Source organism: Neopelma chrysocephalum, unplaced genomic scaffold, assembly GCF_003984885.1.
Source record: "Neopelma chrysocephalum unplaced genomic scaffold, ASM398488v2 Primary Assembly neopelma1_99, whole genome shotgun sequence".
NCBI lineage: Eukaryota > Metazoa > Chordata > Aves > Passeriformes > Pipridae > Neopelma > Neopelma chrysocephalum.
Window position 1 is genome coordinate 77,859 of NW_020897762.1, and position 22,676 is coordinate 100,534.

Sequence of the window (22,676 nt, forward strand, 5' to 3'; positions counted from 1 at the left end):
GGATCTGGTTCCTCTGTCCTGTCACTCTTTACTGAAATACTTGCCCTCCCAAGTTTTTGCATTTCACTCCTCTTCTGCCCCAGACACTTGTGTGACTGTGCTTGGAGCTGCTGGACTGGAACACTTTAGTTTCATCCTCTCCAGAAGAGTTGCCCATCCACTGTGGCGCTTGATGTGGAGCTGAGTGGCACCAGCCCTGTCCTGCTCTCCACCCAGCTGTGTGTTCTTGCCCTCTGTGGTGGTAAATGGGTTGAGGACGCTTGACAGAAGGATGTTGGGGTGTGGGGATGCCTCAACCAAAGCTTTCCAAAGTGTTGTACACAGGGTATACAACATAGCTGCCCAAGTGTCTCCACACCAGGAGCTCTTTGCCATCCCTGTGAGACTGAGACTACCAAGTTTTAAGATGCTGTTTCTTTCTGCCAGTGAACATAGTCAAGAGGGGTGGGTTTAACTTGAGACTTCTGGAAGCATCGGTAGAAAGGGACCCTGTAGAACATATTTCCTTCTGAATTGCACACATAGTGTACCCTGGAGGGTATATACTCCATGGCTTCCTAGTTTTGGGGCCTGTGTCTGTACTTCTGGGAAGCCTCTAAGAAAGCCAGGTTTATTGTGGACTCCTAGTTATCCTACTTAGGGCTGAGGGCTGTTGTCTATGGGATTTACTGTTGTTCTTTCTTTACATCTTTAAATTTGCACTTCTTTTTTTAAATGAAATATGATTGTGCTACAACAATTTCTCACAGCTCATAAAGTGGTACAAAAATGCCAAATCGTTTGTGTTGACTTCTGCTTAGATTTTCATGCTGTAAAAACCCAGCTCAGTTGCATTTGTGTCTGCAGTGGGACCATGGAAGGAACAGAGATGTCACCAAGTCTTAACTCAGAGGAGAGCAGTGTGTTGGACCTCCCATCTGTTTGTGACCTGGCAGAGGTCTTTGTGCCTCCACGCAGCGCTGAAAACACTGAGGAACTTTATCGTTCTGTGGATGCTTTTCCATCTCTGCCCACAGGTAACAGCTTCTGCTTCTCCTCATGCCCTTTCTTTAGCCAGTTCAGGCAGTGCGTTGTGTGACTAGGTAACTGCAGTCTGGTACTGGTGCATCTGCCTGCTTTAAAACACAATTTCTGCCTGTTTTAAAACACAATTTACAGAAGTATAGTCTGTTCCAGCTCCCCAGATGCAGTGTGGCTGATGAGACACAGGAGAGAAGTTCAGAGGATACTCTCAGCTGCTAATGTTTTGACAACACTCTTTCTTCATGTGTAATGTGTTCTCAGGAGTTACTTGACTTAGGAAATAGTCACATATTACCATAGTGAGTAAGAAGTTTTTAAACTTTTCCTTATCTTCTTCATGTACTCATCATGTATCTTCCAGTCATGAACTCAGGATGTGGCCTCTGTAGCCCTTTACTTTAAAATTGTGACTGTTTGCTTGTGCTAATGACATGAGTGTGATGAGAACTTCTTCGTTTCAACTCCTGGGAGGCAGCAGTTTCCTCACTTGAAAGAGGGCTGATTCCAGCAGAAATACCATTTTAGGTCAGCCACTACTGCCCATTCTTGGGAATAATGGTGTATCTGAGACGATAAGGGGTAGCTGACACATGCTCAATCCTACAGCCCTCAGGCCAGTCAGCTTGAATACATGGCAAGAAAGGTGAAATCGAAATGCTCTGGCCCAGTGACATTTCCTGCCATATATTCATGCTGTCTGGGGTGAAAGTTGTATATTTAATATATTTATATATTATATATTAATTATATTTAATACTGGGGAGGGAAATAAATTCTGGTCAGCAAATAATGTGTGGAGAGGATTTGTCAAGACACCTGAGCAAGTGAAACATCACTGATGAGATTTCTGGTTGCTTTAAAATCTTAAGTAGTGTAAAAGTAGAATTTAGTTCTTTTTTACTCTGACACTGGGTGGTTTTCTTTGGCCTGCTTCCAAGAAGCTAGCTTGGAATCTGGCAGGTGAGTTTTTTCAGTGGCAATTCCACAATTTTTGCATGCTAAACAGGTAAGCAGCGGGATCTACCAACTAATGAGCTCTGTTGATGTTGACTACTTGCCTGTGCAGTTGTCTTCACCACCAGGTGTGGGACATCCAGAACTGTAATGAAATCTGCAAACAGTAAATACCAAGCCTTGCTTTGGTTTTGCTGTGCAGACCAGGAATTCACACGTCTTATGTTAATAATGATGAAAATCTTCTGCTGTTAACCTCTACTTTAAACCAGGATACATATCACATTCCATGATCCACGTTTCATTAGAGCAATAGTGCCTCTGGCTTGAGGTTTTGCTTTATATTTTGTGTATGGGTGCAATGACCACCACTACGAGGAATGCCCTGAGCAAGCCTTTTCCTCTGTTGTGGGAGAGAAAGATGAAGAAGTTCCTCTGATAGTGAGACAGGCTCGAAGGCATTTGTTTACTCAGGTTTCACAAGCCCTGTGGTGCAGGTATGAAGAAATTCTGGGAGCTGTGAGGCAGTTCCTGCAGTGTGTTGCACAAGCACCGTTCAGTGTGGCTCTTGGCAAGTGGACTTGATTGCTCTGTGGAATGGGGTGCACGGAAGAACTGCATGACCAGTTAGCAGTCTTAAGAGTGTTCTGAGGCTTAGTGGAAGTGACATATGTGGAAATGACAGCACTGAGCAAATCATTTATGGTGCATGTGTGGAATATGTAGTGGAAGCTCAGTACCAAGGTATGCTGAGAGGCCACATCCTGCCTCCTTGCTGTCTCCAGCACCCCCTGATATCAGTGTGGATTCCAGCTGTGCTGAGGAGGGCAGATTAGGCCCATGAACCCTCTCCTTTTTCACTTGTTTTGGAGATTGCTCACAACTGAAACCAGTTGGAAATAACTGTGGGATGCATGCTGTACAATGGTTCCTTACTCTATGCTCCTGGGATTGAAATAACTATCACAGCATAACCAGTTCATGCTCTGAACATGTTGGTTCCTGTCTCCTTATAACAGCATCAAACCAATATACATACTCACTTGAACTCTCTCTTTTGATGCAACTTCAGCTTTCTAAGCCATTGAGTTTGATCAGTTTGTGGCAGAAGAGGCAGAAGGAGGGTTTTAAAAACAGTCTGCCTGTGTCAGATGTCCTTGGACAAGCAAGTTCTGTCAAATGTATCTTGGGAAAGGAAGCTCCTTTACTTGTTTGTTTTCTGGTGAGACACTGAGAACTGCTGCTGTGACACAATGTAAGTGAGGAGAGCAGGAGTGGCACTAGGTTATATGACCAGAAGATTGCATCCTGGGGCTTGGGCAGGATGGATGGTGAGTCTTCCCATCAAACTTGAAAGGTTTCTGTTAGGGGTAAGGATCTTCCTTAATGATTCAAAAACATTTCCTCTGGGAACGTGACAGCTTCCTTAGGAAAGGAACAGACTGACAGGACAGGCTGTGTTTTCTGACATCTGCCACGTGAACTGGACTGAGACTGACTAAGATACTCTGCCATCAGTGCCTCAGGAGATGGAAGTGGATATGGGGGTATTCCCAGTGTCTGAGTCACTCATAATGGGTCTTGTTAGCCTAAAGAGGCTCCATCACTGGTAATAGAAGATAGTACCCATTAGCCATGAAAACAGGGCTTTCTGACAGCAGGCATCCCTGGGCAAGAAAACAAGTAGTCCTGTAGGAATACTGCTAAATCTCTAAGTTATGTATAAATGAGTGGTTTTACGATTTGTGTGGAAATGAGGGTTCTACTCTTGCAACAAGCATTCAGACCTTTAGCTTGTTGTCATAGTGAGTTTAAGTGTGTAAGTGGTGATAGACTGAGAAAATTGAATTGGATCAGTGAACCTTTCAGTGTCCTTTATCTTTTTTTACCCCATAGTGGAAAATAGTTTTTAAAAATAAATTGTTTATTATTTTTCTAATCTACTCAGTTGCAGAGTTCATCAGGAACATCTTACTACTTCCTCTGGATTAAGAAAAGTTGCCAGCAAAAGTTCTTACTTGGCAGCCAGCAAAAGGGAAAGCCTTAAATTATTCGGATTAATATTTCAAAAGAAGCTAATATAGGTTGTTTCCAAAGGAAATAAATCACTCACAGTGTAACTTTTCATTTAGGGCACTGAGCCAGAGGGTACCAGGGACAGTGGAAACATAATATTTGCCTGGAAAATTAGCAACCTAAAAAAGCATTAGAGAATAGGTGACAGATGTGCTCTACAAGTTGATTCAGGGAGGGTTCTGGCCTCTCTCTACCCATGCTCTGTGATGAGCCAGAACTGAGTTTGTCAGTGCAACCCTGGTGTAATTCTATTAAGTTTGGAGGCAGCATTTGAGAGCTCAGCCGTGGAACCACACTTGGGAGGCTCCTGTGTGAAGCATGGGCAAAGCTCAGCCCCATCTGCCTCCATGGCCTTTCCCTAGGGCTGGTGATCTTGGGGAGATGGGTCTCCTTGTTTGCCCTGTAGCTTCTGCCTTAATTGCTTTTTCTTTGTAATGAAAACTAATTAAAAAGCTGTGTCCTTAAGAAAATGGATGGGTAGACAGGGTCAGCCAGTGGAGGAAAATGGGGTGGGTGCCACAGGAACAGAGAAAATAAGAGGAATGACAGTAGGAGAGGAAGGATGATGGTGGAGAAATGGGTTGGTGAAGGAACACAGAGTTTACCATGGGCTTGAAGAGACCTGCAATTATCTAAAAGCTGGCTAGCTTTTTTAAAAAAAAGCAAAATGAATTAAAGCCAGTTTGGGAGGATAGAGGTATTTAACCTTTAGTTGCCTCTCCAAAAGAGCTCCTTCTCTTCCTGTAGTTGGCTTCAAGTTTGAGCCCAGGCTTACCTGTAGTTATTTTCTGTGGACTTCCCTGACCTCTCTAATGCAATGAGAATCCCAGGCTTCCCCTGACTGTGCTTATTATTCCTGGTCAATCCTTAGTGTTGGTACATAGGTGGCCACATGAGAAGTCAGCTCAGGGAATTGGCCCAGTTTTCTGGGCAGCCACGTGAATATTTGTGTGGCTGAGATGGGGACAGCTCCTCTTTCAGGCAGCAGCACAAGTACAGCCAAGATACAGTGTCTGCAACATGTCCTGCCTTTCACAGGGGGTTACAGTCTTTGCAGGATGGTGGTTTCTGAAAGAAGTAGTGCTAAAGTATTAATCGCTTTTCCCTTTGTGTAGCCAGGCTGTAGGTTCTTTCTGATCAATTGTGGGGGTTTTGTAGGCTTTCTTCGAAAATAGTCCATTTGGAATAAGTAGTGAGAGCTTGGGGAAAATGGAACAGACCATTTCACTGGAGACTCAGTGGCTTCAGGCAAATCAGTGAGCCTGGGCCATGGCACTGCTACTGAAATTGCCACTCAAATCAAGAGGACTGAGCACAAGATTATCCCAGTTTAAAAGTAAAAACCATCATGATTTTTGGACTGTTCTGTTTGCTTTCTGGGTTTTCAGTCAACCAAGCTTCTATGTAAAAACAAAACAGAGATTATCAACCTGCTGACACAGCTCTCAGTTCTACAGGCAATTGGGATTCCTCTGAAAGAAGTGCTACACATACCCAGTGAACTTACATGCCTGGTTTTGCGGTGGGTTGATGCGACTTTTATTAGGAACTGGGGAGTGGTGCTAATGTTGGTACATGTGTTCTGACTTGTCCTTAAATGCTCTCTCCTGTTTGCCACGTCTGTTGGCCTGTCGACAGTTGCTTAATGTGTTTAGCAGAAATGGGTTGTGTTTACTGAAGGAGTCTGGCGTGGCCTGTGCTTTTTCTGTAATGGGAGTTCACGAGTCCACAAGTGCTGACATAAAGGGAGAAAATGAAAGGAGTGGACTTTGGCATGCCAGCAGCAACCTTTCCAAGGTTGACACTTGATGGGTGCTTGGAGGTTCAGTTCAGCCCAGAACTCGAGTGTTCATTACTTGGTATAGAAATTATAGCTTGGCCATCTGAGCTACCAAAAGTTGCAAAATTTCCAAAATGGCTTTTTGTCTGGCCATGCTGAAGACAACCTGAAGGCTAAAGACCTTTATATACAGTCTCTTTAAGAGGTCTGTGTAACTTTGTAAATCCAAAACGTGCGTGATACTTTATTTTAAATCACTTTCAGACTGAGGCAAAGCTGAGCTAAAAAAGGGCTTGTGTTTCCACTCTGGGCTGCCATGGTTAGGTACAGAAACTTCTCATCGTTTCCCTTTACCAGAAAGATATAGATCACACTAAGAATATTTTGCTCTTTGGCTCGATTTGAAGTGGAAGGTGCCGTACAAAGGTGCTTTGTGATGTTGTGAAGAGTCTCCTTTGACTGCAGGAAGTTAACATGCTCTCCCACTTGGAAACACTTCAGTTTGAACTGTGGTCCCAAACAACATCAGAATTAATAATTTTTTTTTAAACCAATCAATTGGTTTGAAATTGGTTAAGCACAGTGCTTAACTGCCTTGGCCTTGAGGGAAGAACGTGGTCTCTGTTTTGGGAATTAGAGGATTTTTAATGGTTTTGGTTTGTTTCCTGCTGCCCTCTAGTGCTCAATGTTACCTGTTTCTGATTCCATGCTTTAGGGGCTGATGGTTTGTGGTTTTTTTCAGCCAGTGCTGGGGATGTCTGGCACTGTACAGAGCTCAGTCCCCTGTCAGTATACTGCTGTTGAGAAATCATGCTAAATGACCCCCAAAGCTGATGTGGGAATAATTCTGAGGAGTGTTGGCTGCTCATTGTTTGCTGCGTGGATATTGGCATAAGGTTGCTAATGTTGCCTGGTGGTGAAATATTTGTTTTTACCTGGGAATGGCCAGATAATACTTCTATGTGTCACAGTTACAGCTGTGCTGGGATATAATTTTGTTATGGAAATGAAGAGTCTTTAAATATTGATTATGTTGTGCTTTTTTGGGGCATGAGTGTAAATTTTTTAGTCTGTCTGAAAGTTCTGTTTTGAGTGTTTTTTATCACTGATACTGGTATAAACATCCAGTTATTTGTCAAAGTGGGTGTTTTGTTTAGCTTATCAAAACCAAAGAAGCACCTATTTTCAAGTGAATTTATTTGTTTTGGTTTTTTAATTGATGATTTTTAGTCAAGTACATGCTCAAATGTGAGGAAAATACTAGATTTTTCTTAGACTCCAGTCTTATCAAGAGGAAAAAGAAAGGTAAAATGTTTCAAATGCTAATAATTTTGTATAGATGGTGTGGTCCAGTGGGGCAGTGGGCTTGAATTTATGCAGCTCCACTGAAGTTACAGGCAGGCTCTTTGGCCAGGTAACTACATGACTCTGGTGAGTTTGGCATCGTAAACTCTCCATATCTGTGTGGCTTGGTTGTGTTGAATATTGAATGAAGCTGCTAGGTGGAATTCATGCTACCTTACACAAAGGAATGCAGGGAAACTGCACAGCACACAAAATAAAGCAGCTGGCACCACTGGGTCACTGAAAGTCTTACATATTTTGTAAAGTGTTACATAAAACATCCAGCCAAAAATAAATCCTAGAAGAGAAACAGGCAGTGCTTTATTCTTCACAGTGTGAGGAAGAAAACTAGTCCTATTTTAGGAGAATCAGAGCACTATACATACATCAGTAAGGGAAAAAATTAAACGTGACCTTGCCTCTTAGGCTTTAATGCTTCAGAGCACCTCTGTGTTCTTTGAAAGTGAACAGTTTGTTGCCCACTTCTGTTCCTTTTAGCATTATCGTGGCTCTGTGCAAAGGTGCTGAAGTGCCAGTAGAAAGGGTATGGGTTAAATGAAAGTGCAAGATTCATCAAAGGAAATTAAACTGTCAGTGAGGTTGAGGGAGAGGCCAGGAATCCTGTGCAAAATGGGTTTTGTTGTTTAATCATTAGCTAGTAGGTTTTGGTTAGTTTTGTCACTATTTTGAAGTTGAGAAGCTCTAGGAACAGTCCCTGATATAAGTGTGGGGCTGGAAGGGATTGGGAAGATGGATAGCAGTGACATCTCCGTTGATGTAGAGAATATTTTTTATGTGTGTGGGAGCTGAGAAGCTCTAGGAACAGTCCCTGATATAACTGTGGGACTGGAAGGGATTGGGAAGATGGATAGCAATGACATCTCCATTGATGTAGAGAATATTTTTTATGTGTGTGGGAGCTGAGAAGCTCTAGGAACAGTCCCTGATGTAACTGTGGGGCTGGAAGGGATTGGGAAAATGGATAGCAATGACATCTCCATTGATGTAGAGAATATTTCGTATGTGTGTGGGAGCTGAGCAGCATTCCTTCTTTACCTGTCACCTGGGGTTACCATGTTAACTTCAATACATTTCCTCTTTTTCAGACAAGTTACATTTTTACATCCTGAATTTCTGAATAGCCTTCCGTAGATGTACTTCTTACCACTGAGTGACTGTGCTTAGCGTGATCGTGTTGTTTGGATCCAGGTATCCATAACATTTCACCAAGCAGTGTGTAGGAGGCTGGGAGAATGTCCTCTGCTTTCCTGGTGTAGTGGTGAATTTGGGTGCACTTGTGTGCAGTAGGAGACGATAGTTACTGTTTTTTCTGCCAGGCTTCTTTGCAGGCTCTGCAGGAGGGCCATTTTGCAGGAAGACAGACTTTCCTTCTCTGCTGTGTTCTTTCACAACTTTGAGAATCTCTCTTCAGAGACTCACAGGAGAGGATTTCATAAAGTGACCCTTTTTACAACACCAAAACTTTGACAGTATTACCACCATGATCTAGTGTAGGAACTGTGACACCTAAGAGCAGGTCCTAGAGATGAACACATGAATTGGGAAATGCCTCTTTCCCATTCAGCTGGATGTCTGGTTCCCTTCCTCTCTTCCTTCTGATATGAAATCCTGCAAGTGCTGGATCCTTTTTGCAGTTCAATATTCCGAGTTCAGTTGGGTTTTTTGTGCTATTATGTGTCTAAACAAGGATAATATGGACCAGATTTCAGTGTATTTGTGAACAGTTGGTGCTTTATGTTTGAAACATTGAGAGGCAAAGAAAGAAGTTCACTTTACTGCTGTGGAGAAAAAGGTTTGGTTTCCTTTTTTTAAAGAAAAAAAACCCCAAAGCACAAAACCTTTAGGATGTGTTTTTAGCTTTAAAACCATGCAAGAAGTTTGCATTAAAATATTCACAGACATAAGAGTTACACAAGGGACAAAGCCCACAGAGGAGAATGGGAACACAAAGGGGTTCAGCTACAACTCCTGCAGACCCTCCTGTTGAGTGTCCAGGTTAGACTTGTCCCATTTTTCATTCTTTTAGGGAAGAAAACATCTGTAGGAAACAATTTCAGCAAAACTCCCAATTTTCCTTAGCAGCTGGAGAAGAGAAGCTACAAAGCAATCCTGAGACCTGTAAGCCAGAGTAGTCATTTTTATAAAAAGGGCTACAATAATACAGTAATAGCAGTTTTGAAACATGTTGCTGTGTGCATAAATGGTTCCATTTACTTTGGAGTGCAAGAACTGCTGTACAGCTGAAAGGCACCCACAAAATACTTTATTTTTTCTTGAGGAGAAATGAAAGTACAAGCTGTGAATACTTAAGTAATTGGAATAACTGTGGAAAGCAGCATAGGGGTGCAACTGATCTTTTACCTGGACAGTTGTTCATGGCATCTTTTTATCAGTGTTAGATTTTGTGTGGGACTCCCAAGTGTTGACTCCTTTCTTGGATAATAAAGTTACTCTTTGCATCATGGTCTTGTTGTGGTGCAGATAATGCAAAAATGACTCAAACATGTCTGTATCTGTACTGAGCAGCTGTCAAGTGGCAAAAGATGAAATGCTTCTGATGACATCTTACGTAAAAGCATTACCCTTCCCTGCTCTCTACAGAGCGTGCCTTGGTGTCTCAGCTGCATCATTTATGTGTGGGTGGTAAAGATCTGTGAAAATGGCTTAAAAATGGCAATTTAAATCATGAAGGATGTCAGACAAGGGCAAAACAATGAAAAAGGGCAAACTGTCTTGGAAAGCCGTGCTGAGGCCATCCTGTGCCAACCTACTAGGATATTTCTTTGGTGTTGTGGTGCTGTTTGGGTCACCCAGGGTAGCATAAGCATTTTGGGAAGAAGTACAGTTGCACTGGCCTGAAATGCATCTGTACTCAAGGCAGAGAACCCAGGTGAACGATGCTACAGAGCTTCCAAAAAACTCTGAGCTTCACACATTTATTCAGATGCTCTGGGCATACCACCTCCAGTCTAGTTGTGAGTGGTGTTTGTAGTTTAGAGGGTGATTTGATGCTCTGGTTATACACACCACACCACATAAATAAGAAATATCACTCCTCAAGTCTCTTTAAAACCTTGTGTTTCCATGTTAGTTCTTCTAAATATGCTGATTTGCTGTCAGTGGCTTTCATTTCTGCCTGATTTTCTCAGGTGTATCCCTCTGGTGAGTGCCTGTGTCACCTGTCCTGCACTCAGCATTGCTGCTTGCGCTGAGAAGCTTTACCCTCTGGTGCAGTCCAGGGAAAGACAGTTGTTTGCATCATGCCACATGTTGGGAGAATGTTCTTCCCACTCTTAACAGTGCTTTTATGTAATTTGTCAATGTTACTGCTCAAAACAGCCCCTTAAATAAATAATCAGAAAATGTTCCTTCGTTACCAGTTTACAGGGGTATCTTACGGAAGCAACGTGTGCCAGAGTGTTGTGTGCTGAAATACTGGTATTGCTTGAGTGCTTTTGAGTGTCACTGAGATAAAGTATATGAGCCTGTATGCAGTACCTTCATGGCCTAAGCAGTGCAATATTTGTACAGTAGTGAAGGGTGTTCCTTCATTACTCTATTAGCAAGATTCAAGATTTTTCCTTATTTTTCCTGGTCTGATTCTTAAAGTAGGGGTTTTGTCTCATATTTTATCAGATTCACCTGTCCTGATATACAAAACACCTTGGAGGGCCCTCAGAGTCCTAATTTTGGGGCATCTTTTACTCTAGTGATCATTTCTGCACAGCCTGACTCTTTTTTTCACTAGGAAGCTTTCATTACACTTATCTCTCTGTCACTCAAATGTTTTTTAAGATGTAGAGTGTGACTATGTGATAGAAAAATCATATAGAGTTTATTGGACCCAAAAGGCTCTGCACTGGCAGTTGTTGAAGTACTGCAGTAGAAAACAAGATACATCTGCCCTGATTGCCATGGTCTCATGTTGCTTCTGAATTTATTCCCTGACTTTGAAGCTTCTTTAGGTGCTGCTGTGAACTGGCAACAGAAAAACACATTTCGGGGAATTCTCTGTGCCTAGTGGCAGGGAGGAGCACAGAAAAGTTACACTGGTGCTGTATTTCTTGCTGTGCTCCCAGGACTCTGCTCAGTGTAGAGGCCAGACTTACTGCTGTGAGAGGATGCAAATTGTTCCTACCCAGTTTTCCATGGCAGATTTGGAGTAAGCTGAGCAGGAGGCTGTGGGCAGGGATGCCTTTGTTTTACTGCCTGAATAGAGCTTAGGGTGGATCCAGTGCCTGGAGGGTTGCAGGAGATGCTCCATAGCTGGTAAGACATCGCAGTGCTGCTCGGACAGCCATTACCATCTTCTGGCTGGAGGTCTTTTCTCTCTGCAGTGATGTGGCCTGGATTAATCCCAGGATTATGGGGTTCATGGTGGAGTGTTTTCCTGGATTTGTGTCTAGTTATTTAGTCCCTGCCTATACACTCACATGCTGTTCTCAGTGTCTCCCTGCTTCTCCTCTGTAACATCTGGCTTATACCACACAACATGGATTAAGTCCAGTTGAAATATTCCTAAACCTCACACCTCAGACTCCTATCACCACTTCCATGTGGGGCATCTGGCAGCATGTCTTAATTCAAGCCTCTTTTTGTTTTTGTCTCTTTCTCACTGAGCTCACTGGTGTGCAACTGATGAGGCTGCAGCATAAAAGCATAGAAAATGGTGACTCATAACCCTTTAGCAGCAGACTGCAAGTATAAAATATAGCACACTCCGTCATCCACAATGTTTTTTTAAACAAAACAACATAGGCCAGCCAGTGATTCAGCCTCAATGTGGGATATAGCACATGAAGTTTTGTCCTGGAGCCCTCTTGTGTCTGATTTCTTCCTTCATTTCATGAGTTTAACAACCCCCCCACCCCACCCTCCTTCCTCCTTTGTGCTGTGTGCTGTGTATTTCATAGTAGCTGAGCCTCTTGGCTGACACATGCGCACGTATATTCCTATAAAATCTCCTGCACAGACAGATGGAATGCTGTCAGGATGAGCCATGCTTTACAGCGAGCCCCCACGCTCACGGTATATATGTGAAGGGTGGAAGGCAGCTGGTTATTTATTGCCATAATAAGCACTGGCAAGAAAATGACAGTATTTTGTGCTTTGTGCTGCTTGATGTTCTTTTCAGCCTGTTGAGGCATTTCTAGCTATGCTCTGTTTATGTTCATTCTGGATAGAGGTGGAAGCAAGTGGCAGCTTGAGTTTTGGAAGCTGACTGTATTTTATGAACATAGCACTGCCTATGTTGTAGGCATTATTTTATTCCAAAAATTATTTGGTTTTGTCGAGAAAGTAAGCCCTGTGCATTCCTGCCTTCCATGAGTGCCTACAGACTGTTTTATACATCTCTAAGTAACAATAAGATGATGTTAGTACTAAAGGAGGTCCCAGCTTTGTACAGACTGCAATGCCTGACAGGAAAAGTTTTAGGGTTTTGGGTTTTTTGTTTCTTTGTTTGGTTGGTTTTCCTGTGGGTTTTTTTGTCGTTTTTTTTGGGGGAGGGGGGGATGTATATTTTTGTTGTTGTTTTGTAGCGTGCTTGTTTGTTTGATTGATTGTTTTTTTAATCTGAAAAGATGAGACAAAAAGAACCAGAAAAGACAAGTACGCTACAATGTCTTCTAGATGAATGGAGGCTTTGGTACTTCCATAGTGGTCTGTTTTATATGTGCACTTCTATGTCAAAGAATTATACAACACTTTTTTTTTTTTTAATTAAATTTAAATCCAGAAGACTGTAATGATCTTGAGAGGAATCTGAATGTTGGTTCTGTGTGTGTTGGAAGACAAGGAAAAGGAAAGGTAGTAGAATCAAAAGCAAGCACTTTTTACACAGCAGGTAATTAGATTATAAAACTCAGTGCACCAGGAAATCATTGAGACGGAGAGCTCAGCAGGATCAAGAAAGGGGACTGTGCACTGATTTGGGTAATAAGAGCAAGCTAAATCAATACTTCTTGCTGATAGAAATGTTGCTGAGATATTGAATACATAAGATGATGTTTCAAGGCTTGTGCTAATCACTGTCTTATTTCAAGTGTCAGGTCACACCTCTCAGATCCCTGTTACAACAGTGCCACCTAGAACATACTACACGTGAAGGGAACATAGTACACTAGATATACGTCTGATCTGATCCTGCCTGGCACCTCCTTCCTGTCCCCTTTAGGGAAGAGTACTCCCATTCTGCAGATAGAAAAGCTGATAGCAATGCTTTAATACCTACAACTCTTGCCTTCACTAGTCGGTACCTCTTAAGTACTGTTACTTGAAAAAAAAATCCTTGGATAACATACCCCAAAGCAGAAGCAGAGGAGGATTGTTGGAATAGAGAAGCAGGCAGTGCAGAGTTGGAGGAGGGGATGAATGTTTTTTGGGTCCACAGCTTAGCTTATATTTGTGTATGAGTAAATTTTACAGTGGTATTTTAGTTTGTTACTAAACCCACAGATAGCAAACATCAAAAATATGGTAACTTGTACAGACCTAAGGAAGACTCATCCTTGATATGCTGACCTGGTGCCTAGCCCAAGTCCTTCTGTATTGTTCATAGTACAAACTTATTTTGAATTCAGTGATTTAGGCAGTTATTGTCTATAATGATTGCGGAGAAGTATATCATCTCTACTCCTGGTCATGGTGCAGCACAAGTGGGATCTGTTTCATGATACCTTACATTTCAGTAGCAATTTCTTGAAGGCATGAACTTTCTGCTGAAGTGCTGAATTGAAACAGAACCTGATTTACAGAGCTACCATCTGCAATCCCAGCTGAATTTAACATTGTTCTACATTGGTGCTTCTCTGGATGTCTAGTGAGGTTATTTCTAGGTTAATTTTTCTCCTGCTGCAGTCTTAATTAAAATATAATGAAGGCAACAGAAGTTGCAAAATAAAATAACTTGAGAAGATCCATTTTGTGCTGCACCAGTGCTTTGTGGTCGGATGTTTGGTGTTGCTGCTAATTATTGTTTTATGTGAGGCACGTGTCTAATAGCATTTGTGTGTGTGTGTGAATCATCTGCAGAGCCTGTGACAGCATTCCAGAAGTGGAGTGAGCTACAGTGAGCTACCCAGCTACCCTGGGTTTGCACCATGGGTTTCATTCCTGTGTTGGATTGAATGGAAGGAAATATTAGTATTCTTTAACCCAGCAATTGTGGAATACAAAGGGGAATACGTTTGCTTTGTTAAGAAGTCACATATTGCAATTAGCTTTCAACAATCCACTGAGAGTTAATGGGGAAAGTGATTTATTTTTGATGAGGCTCTAGCTGTGATTTTTTTTTTCTTCTAAGAGAAAGAAGAGAAAATCATTCTTTTGCAGAAGATTAAAAGCAAAAATGAGGTTGATAGTTGGATGTGATACTCAGAATGTAAGCATCATGCTCCATAATTAGCAAGTGTGAAATGCATACCCACCAGGATGAGTTAGACCATGTGGTGAAAGAGGGCGAACATGAGTTGGAAAATGAAGTTCTTCACACAAAATTGCCTGTGCTATTCCCACACACATGCACAAAATATTCAATCACTTAAATTCTTCATGATTTGTCTCGTATTAACAATACCTGGCAGTGAAATATTTGTAGATGAACTTTCATGTTCTGTTATGGATTAGTTGACTGCTGTCTCTCCAGCCTGCTTAAGAGGGGTAATAGAATGGTCATAGAATGAGGGAATGTAAAACCTAATGGTATCTTGCAGGCAACAATCCATCTTTAAAAAGTGCATGTGGCTGGATTTAATACTTCCGTCTAGTAACCTGCTTTGTTACATCCTTAGTTTACCAAAATCTTCCTTCCTCTAGCACAGAACAAAACCCTGTACTGTTTCTAGATGCCAATATCTAACTGTGTTTGTGTTCAAGTGTTGCAACCAGTGCTTTCTGGGATTATATCAATGGTTTCCACACTCTCAATCCTCCTCTTAACTAAACAAACAAACCAGTTTAACCACTTCTTAAGAGTAAGATAATTTCAGAAGGAAATCCTTCAGAGAGGATCTGGCAGGAGTCTATCCTGCTGGTTTACCTTTTCTCAGCTGTACACTACAACCAGAATTTGCCCTTTTAAACTGGTACTAAATGAATATGTAGTGATCAAACTTAGCCAAAAGCTCTTGGCAGCTAAGCTATGGAAAGAAAAGCATTATTACAGAGCTGTACTACTGCACCTAGAGGCAAATTTGACCTCCTTAGAAATACTACAATTCTATGTGCAGCAAGATCCTGCTCATCTCACTTCCTGTGGGATCTTGGAGCAGATATTATTAAGATCAGAGTAATCCCAAAACAGTGGGGTGGTCAAATTTGAGAGAAGGCAGGAGGCTTGCTTTGGTTCAGCAGCCTTGGTGGAGGTATTTAGTCTGAACCTTCCCAGCTTTTTGAAGCCCTGCCAGGCAATAGCTGGGCCCTCCCTTTCTCCTCACCTCTCAAACAGACCTCCATAGCTTTTCTTAGCCAGTGAGTTACTTCCTTGTTGAAGCACTCTGGTTCCCTCACTTGATTATTGCATGAGAAAATAATCAGGCTTCACTGCTGTTTTGGAAGCTGTTACATCTGGTAATGTGTCTGGGGTTTTCCTTTAGCAAAACACTGTTTTTTGCCAATCTGAAAACAGTTGTTTTCTCTCTGAGGAACCAGTGTTTTTCTCTTCAGGAGACCATAATATCCCTAACTGCTCTTGCTTTGATGACTAATGAAGCAACAGAAGTTGCTTGAAACTGAGGTGGAGAGTTTGGATATCTGAATATACCTGTGCCTTGGCTCCAATACTGTGTTTCCACCTGTGACAAAAGAAGGGAGCAAGCAATGGAGCAGAACCAGGGCCCATCTTCTTCAGCAGTGTAGGGACCAGACAAGGACTTGAACTTTGGGTGAGTACTGCAGGCCCCCACTGCTCTGCTTGCACAGCTCACTGCTGTACACCCTGCCCACCAGGCTTTCTGTCTCTGCACTTCTCCTACTTGCACAAGGAGTAGTAATGCTGGGAGAATAAACATTCCCAGGACTATAAAGTGTATGTAGTTGGAAATATAAACATATCAACTATCAGCTCAATAATCCAGATGCCCATCTGCCTAGAATGCTTTACTTGGAGTCCAGCTGTTATGGAATAATGCACCTAGAAGGGTGTATTGTCCTTACCTGTGCCAGATTTCTTTGGTGGGAAGTCTGCAACAGTGAGAGGAACCAAAATGGACAAGAGACAGTGCACTAAGTAGCACCTTTTTGTCCTGTTTCCTCTTCTCACAGTTGATCATAGATCTGAGTGATGCTTGGTCTTGCCAGATAGGTTGTTACCATTTAGTGCATGTTGTTAAACATAACTAATTAGGCAAGAGCTAAACTACTTACAGGACTTAAATGGTATCTAGAACTATATCTGGTTGGTGATAACTGACTAAAATTTTAATATCGTTGTCCCTGCCTCTTCTTGCTGCTGTTAGTAACCTAGGGAAGAGGTTAATGTTATCAGCTCTGCATCTGTGCTATGTGACTATGATGATTTAGCTCTTGCTTTTCTATAACAATATAGCTCTGTCTTTTTCTATAACACTTTGCCCAAAACCATCTCTGTTTTTCCTCTGTGTTTGTGGGAACATCTCCCGTCATTAACATTAATGTGAACATTCCCTAAAGCTCAGTGCAGTCTTTAAAACATGTCCAAAGTGTGCTTTGGTGCATGTTAAGTCCTGCTTAAAGGCAAAAAACTAAGACAAAGGAGATTCAATAAACCATCTGTTTATTACCTCAGTCTACCTTGATACCTCTTGGTGCTGGGTGACATACGTGTGGCATCCTGGAGAGTATGTCCATCTAAAGGAAAGCATGGAAGCAAGTACTGATGGCTTCATTTTGTGTGGTGTCTTACTCTGTGGATGCCTCCTGAAACCACACTGCTCAGTGCCCATCCACCTGATGTGGATGATATAGTTAGTTCATTCAGTGGATTAATTTGAATAAATAAAATCTACTGCACTTTTTCTATCTGTGTGGAGATCCAGACACTAAATGCACTGCAGATGAGGGCAGCTGGAGGGGCATGGGTGTGGATGCTTGGAAAAGAGTTCAAGCCTTGCTATAGTCAGCAGTGATCTGGGAAACAGCATTGGGAGAGTTAATATGGGGATGTTGGTATGTCTTGCTAAATGCTTTGTCAAGACTGTGGATTTAGAGTATTGCAGAATATTGTTACCTAGATGTTCTGCTCTTGGGGCAATATTGCAGAATGAAACAGCACATTAGCTGTAAGAGAGTATTTTACTGAAATACTTCTTAGCTTGTTTCCTGGCAAAAAACTTTTCAAATATTCTCCCTTTCATATGTCTCAGTAATCAGTTCATCTGTTTTCATAGTATTTTTAATATTTTTACAAAACTGGAGAGTGTTTGGTTTGTTTTTTTTTAAAAGGAAATTAAATTGCTTTCAGCTAGGGGCCTTTCATTAGACACAGTCTGTAGCATGGGTCTCTAGCATCAGGAGGTCCTGATACTGGGCTGTAATTGAGTTTTGCATTCTGTCTGAGCAGAGTTCATCTCAAAAACTAAAATCTGAAGGAAAAAGTAATTTGTGCAGATGGTCTTCATAAAATAAAGGCAGATTAAATCTGGACCTGTCACAGAATTGCTCTTGCAGATGCATCTGCTGCAAAATAATTACCTCTCTTGAGCCCGGTAAGCTAATCAGTGTCTTTTGTTTGTGTCTGCAGTGGAAACAATTAAAAGCTCATTTCCTGTTTTTTAGGTAAACTTACAGATTCTCTGATTTTTAGGGATAATTAGATTCATTTTGATGTGTATCACAGTCAAAAGTGTTCCTGTTGGACAACTAGCTGTCTGTAATATAATTTACCAGGATGTAATTTCTTTTCAATCACTTTTTTAACTTGACATGGTCTTTTGCTAAAGAGTTCAAAATCCTTTTGTCTCCTTCATTGTAAATTGCATTTAAAAAGCTTAGGGCTTTTTGTACAAACATAAGAAAGGCCATTATTTGCATTTATTTCAAATTTTCTTTAAATTAATTTTCTGCGACATGAGAAAAAAATTCTGTAACATAGTTGAGAAAATAAACACTGCTACTACCTTAGTTGTAGTCTATGAAAATCTGCCTTGGGAGTCTGATCTCTCAAAGACAGTGAGATGTGTGCACTGGGTACGTGCTGGCAGGTAGAGAGGACCTCTCTGAGAGGGGCAGTGGATGTTAGAAAGCAGCTACTGATGATGCCACTTAATTCCTGGAAGCACGTGTGAAATTCCCAGCGCACTTCCACTGAGGGATTTCCAGTAGAGATTTTACTCCGTGTGGTTTGCCAGGTCTATCAGTATGGCTCAGTATCATGTTGTGGGTTCACGGGGGGATAAATCTCATCCCTCCGTGGTGAAATTCCATGAGCAGGCTGGACAGCGGTAGACTGGAATGTGGTGCTGCTCTGCTCATGGCCCAGAGCAGCAGAACCTGCATCTTCCCTGGGATCAAGGCTGCCAGGGAGCACAGGGATGGTGTGTGGTGCGTCTATTTTCTGCTCCGAAGGCTGCCTTGGATCCTGGACCAGGTGAGCATCGCACCTCACATGCATGAGCTGTTTTAAGCGTGGAATGCTCATCACACAACTGAGCTCACAGTGTGAATGGTGTGAATGCTGCCACAAAGGGCGAGACTTGGAAAGGAAGCAGCACAAGCTGATGGCATCATTTCTGCCAAACCTCTCTGCAAGGTAGCAAACATGCCTTTCCTCCTGCTTTGCACAATCCCTGCTCCACCAGGACAGACCACTCCTCTACTGTCTTCAGATTGACTCTGTGCTGCCTGTAATGTGCTAGTGTCTGTTGACCATGAGCAGATTTAAATAGCTTTTCCCTGTGCCTTCTTTTCCTTGTGGCTTGGCAGGAGCATGAATAAGCCTTCATTGTTGAGGTGAAGGTTAAAAAACCCACACAAATCCCAACAAATCCACAAGTTCTTTTAAGCTCTCTAGTACATGGCAGTGATGATACAGTTGAGTTTAAAAGGAAGTAACAAGATCACACCCCATGATTAACCTTGCATGCCTTCTTTAGGATGGCTTCTCTTTGCTCTTTGTGCTCTGCTTGTGCTTATATGTTGGCATTAGATCACAAGTGCTGCTGTCACTAAAATACACCTTTTGCCTCCACCTCTGTTTGAATACCTTAATCTCTGAATTGTTTCGAGACTGTGCTGCAGCAGACCAACCTCTTATTTTTTATTATAAAGAATAAGTGACAGCAGCTACAGAGGGGGCAGTGAGCCTCTGCACAGACAGACGGATATTTGTTTTATTTTAATTCTCAGTGACCTTTATTTTATCCTGATTCAATTGCTTACTCAAGGGCACCAGCATTTTTTGTACCTTTAATGCATTAAACATTTTTTCAACTAAAGGAAGCGTCACATATATCTCTTGTTGTCTTAGGAGTCACGATTAACCTTCAGCAGTGAATGTGCCCAAGAGGAAAAATGTGGAAGTGGAAAGTGGATTTGTTTGTAGAGTGGAGAAAATAAAAATCTCCTGTGCTATGAACGTACCAGTTTTAAACCCTCAGAGTTGAGGGATCCCCCGAAAAGTCAATTTTATTTTCTGACAGCTGTTCCTGACTTAATTTAATTAATGGGAAATGTACATAGCCACCTTTTTTGCAAGTTAATAATGTCCATGTCATTTTTTAATATGAGCATTTTCTGATATGCTCTTGTTTGTGTACCTTCTTTAAGAGGCTCAAGTGTCTACACACCGTGCAGGAGTGTCCTCTGTTGCAAAGGTACTGAGGCCTTGCAGATGGCTTGTGAGAAAATGAAAGAGATTAATGAAGCAGGTTGTCTAGGTAGTGGAATACAAATTCACTACTTGCATCCTCATGTTGTCCACATTTGATCTAAAAAAACTCTATTAAGTAGCCTTTGAAGACCAATCCCGAAACTTGAGCTGAAAATGTTCACTGAAGCCTTTGTTTCAGAATTCCCTATTTTATTTATAAATAACACAGATGTATTTACTACAGTTACAGAATCCAATCTGTTTGAATTATTTTTTGTTTAGGCCTCCTAAAACAAAATTCTTGAGCTGATCATGAACTTCAGGGATTAAAAATAGTTTTAAAAAAATTACCCCAATGTATGATCTGCTAATTTATCTGGACTGTCAAATCCCACCCACCAACCAACATCAAATAAGAACCAGGAGACTTTAGCTTGTACTGGAACACAGCTGTCAGGAATATCTCCAGTTCAGATATAGGGAGTTGATCAGTGGTAAACTTCCCATTTTATTTGAAAAATGGAATCTACCTTCACTGTTAAGGGTCTGTTTTATATCATACGCATATCATACTATCCAATTGTCATTGAATAAAAATGTCAATTTTAAGGCGTTCACTATGTTAAATATTTGCTTTTTTCTTTGAGTAGGTGAATGGCTATATTAATATGATTAGTTATGTTTGTATTAATGTTTACCAGGAGTGCTAATCAGTAGTGACTTGTCATTAATTCATTGACATTTTTAAAAGAAGAGGAAATGTTACTCTGTGTGTGAATTTTCATTGTTCAAACACCTCTGTGAAAAATTAAATTTCATAGCAGTTGGCAGATGTTTCCATTGCTGGTATGAGTGAGTTTCACAGTTTGATCAAAATTATCTTAAATTTTCTGTATTAATTTTAGCCACATTATAATTTGACTATAAGTAGACATGGTCGATCAAGATTTGCACAGCTCTGTCATGCCAAATTTTAGGTGGTGTTAACCCTCCTTTCTCCATCACTGAGAAATAGTCTAGAAGTTCAGGATGTGCACATGGATTTGGAAAACTTACCTGGTTCCAGACAGTCCCTGAACAATTTCAGGGCCTGGATTGATTTTGCTTACCTAGGAATGATGAGCTACATGGATTTAAAGATACTTTGTTAATGAAACCAAGTTTTCAGGTTTCTGTAACCATTTTGCCCCTTGTTTCAGTTTCCACTTTGTAATGGCTCTGGCACCTTGTCTGGTTAACTGGCTCCCCAAGAACTGAAAGTAACTAAATACCACCCTAGTGGGGTTTAATTTATATACACCTCTACCTTCCATTTCAGTGTAGACTCAGTCCAAAACGTTCTCTTTTCAAATTTTTTTTACATGGGCCAGAACCTTTCTCAACAAGTAGAACAATATCCGGAAGCATGTTGTCCTTCCCCCTACTCCTTAAAATGTACATCCCAAATGCTCAGGTGTCTTCACTAGTTGAGATTAGAGACAAAAAGCTCCCAAATTTGAGCAAGGCCACCATATTGAAAGAATTTTTTGTTTCTTAAAGAATCCCCATCACTAGTCCAGGGATACCTTTAAACCCATCTAACTGGGGACTCCTGGTTGCATGCCTGGTAAGCTGGGTTGGTTTCTTTAGGATGTTCTTTAGGAACATATGTATGTTCTTTAGGATCATAATTTTCATGCATTTAGCACCTGTGCTGTAGCATCTGATTGTCTGGACTCTCTTTTATCTGTTAATTGCTCATTTGTTCAGCTTTACTCATGTTTATTTTCATAATTTTTATTTCTTGGTTTTTTTCCCCCTCTGATACTGTTTTGGAGAGAGGAGCAGTTGCAAGTGGTTGCACCTCTATTCTCATTCAGATGACAGAAGAGCAATGGGGATTGCTAAATGCCCCAGTTACCTTGGTCGCTTCACATTTGAAAGAAAAGCCATGCAATTTTGGGAATCTGATCAATCAGCTGCAAATTCTGGGCTTGCTGGTGTTTCCCCATATCTGTCTATCTGTTTCTGTAGTCTCTCTAGCCCATAATCAGAGAACAAGTTCTAAACAAACATGAGCATAATTCATCTCACTACTCTGTTAGAAGTCATACAAACACATCACCTTGAAAAATAGTTGGTGTGTTGTTCTTTACTGTTTTTATTTATATTGTTTAATATTTATATATTGCATTTATACATTTGAATACCAGATGGATTACGTTTTTTAAAGTTTTGTCTCTTTCCCTATCCTTCTACTTGCATGATTATTTTTGAATGAAGTAGGTATTTTCAGTTAGGCAATCTTATGGCCTAAGGTGGGTGTAAAATGTTTCCTCTAATAAAGGAACATTTGAATTGCCATGACTCTCTCTGGTTTATCTGTCCTTCTATTCACCTTATTTTGCAGGAATGAATTAATGTTTCTCTCCACAAGTGTTTGTGAACATTATGAGATGTTTTCAAACTATGTGTGGCAATGCAAGATCTTAATATCTCTTGTGTGGCTTAAAAACATCTGTGACATAAAAGTGTGGTGAACAATTGGGTGGTTGCAGGAACTGTTCGTCAGTAGTTGAAGGTGTTACTAAAAACTACAAGGAAGTGCTTCACACACAGCACCAGGCTCTTTCCTGACAGAATGTGTGCAGCCTCTCAAGAGAGCCACATTGGTGCAGAATTGCTGTGGGATAATAATATAGGATGGTCAACATG

General features: G+C 41.3%; 1 protein-coding gene across 3 annotated transcripts in view; it reads left to right on the forward strand.

Annotated features, from left to right (window-relative positions):
- Positions 1-22,676, forward strand: part of CHGB (chromogranin B) — a 61,412-nt gene that overhangs the window by 1,918 nt on the left and 36,818 nt on the right. For 2 of the 3 annotated variants that reach the window (XM_027694921.1, XM_027694922.1), the window contains exon 4: positions 847-1,016. In XM_027694921.1, the coding sequence (XP_027550722.1) occupies positions 847-1,016 (170 nt within the window). Of the gene's footprint in view, positions 1-845; positions 1,017-22,676 lie in introns of all 3 variants that reach the window. The other variant, XM_027694923.1, reaches the window with a different exon arrangement.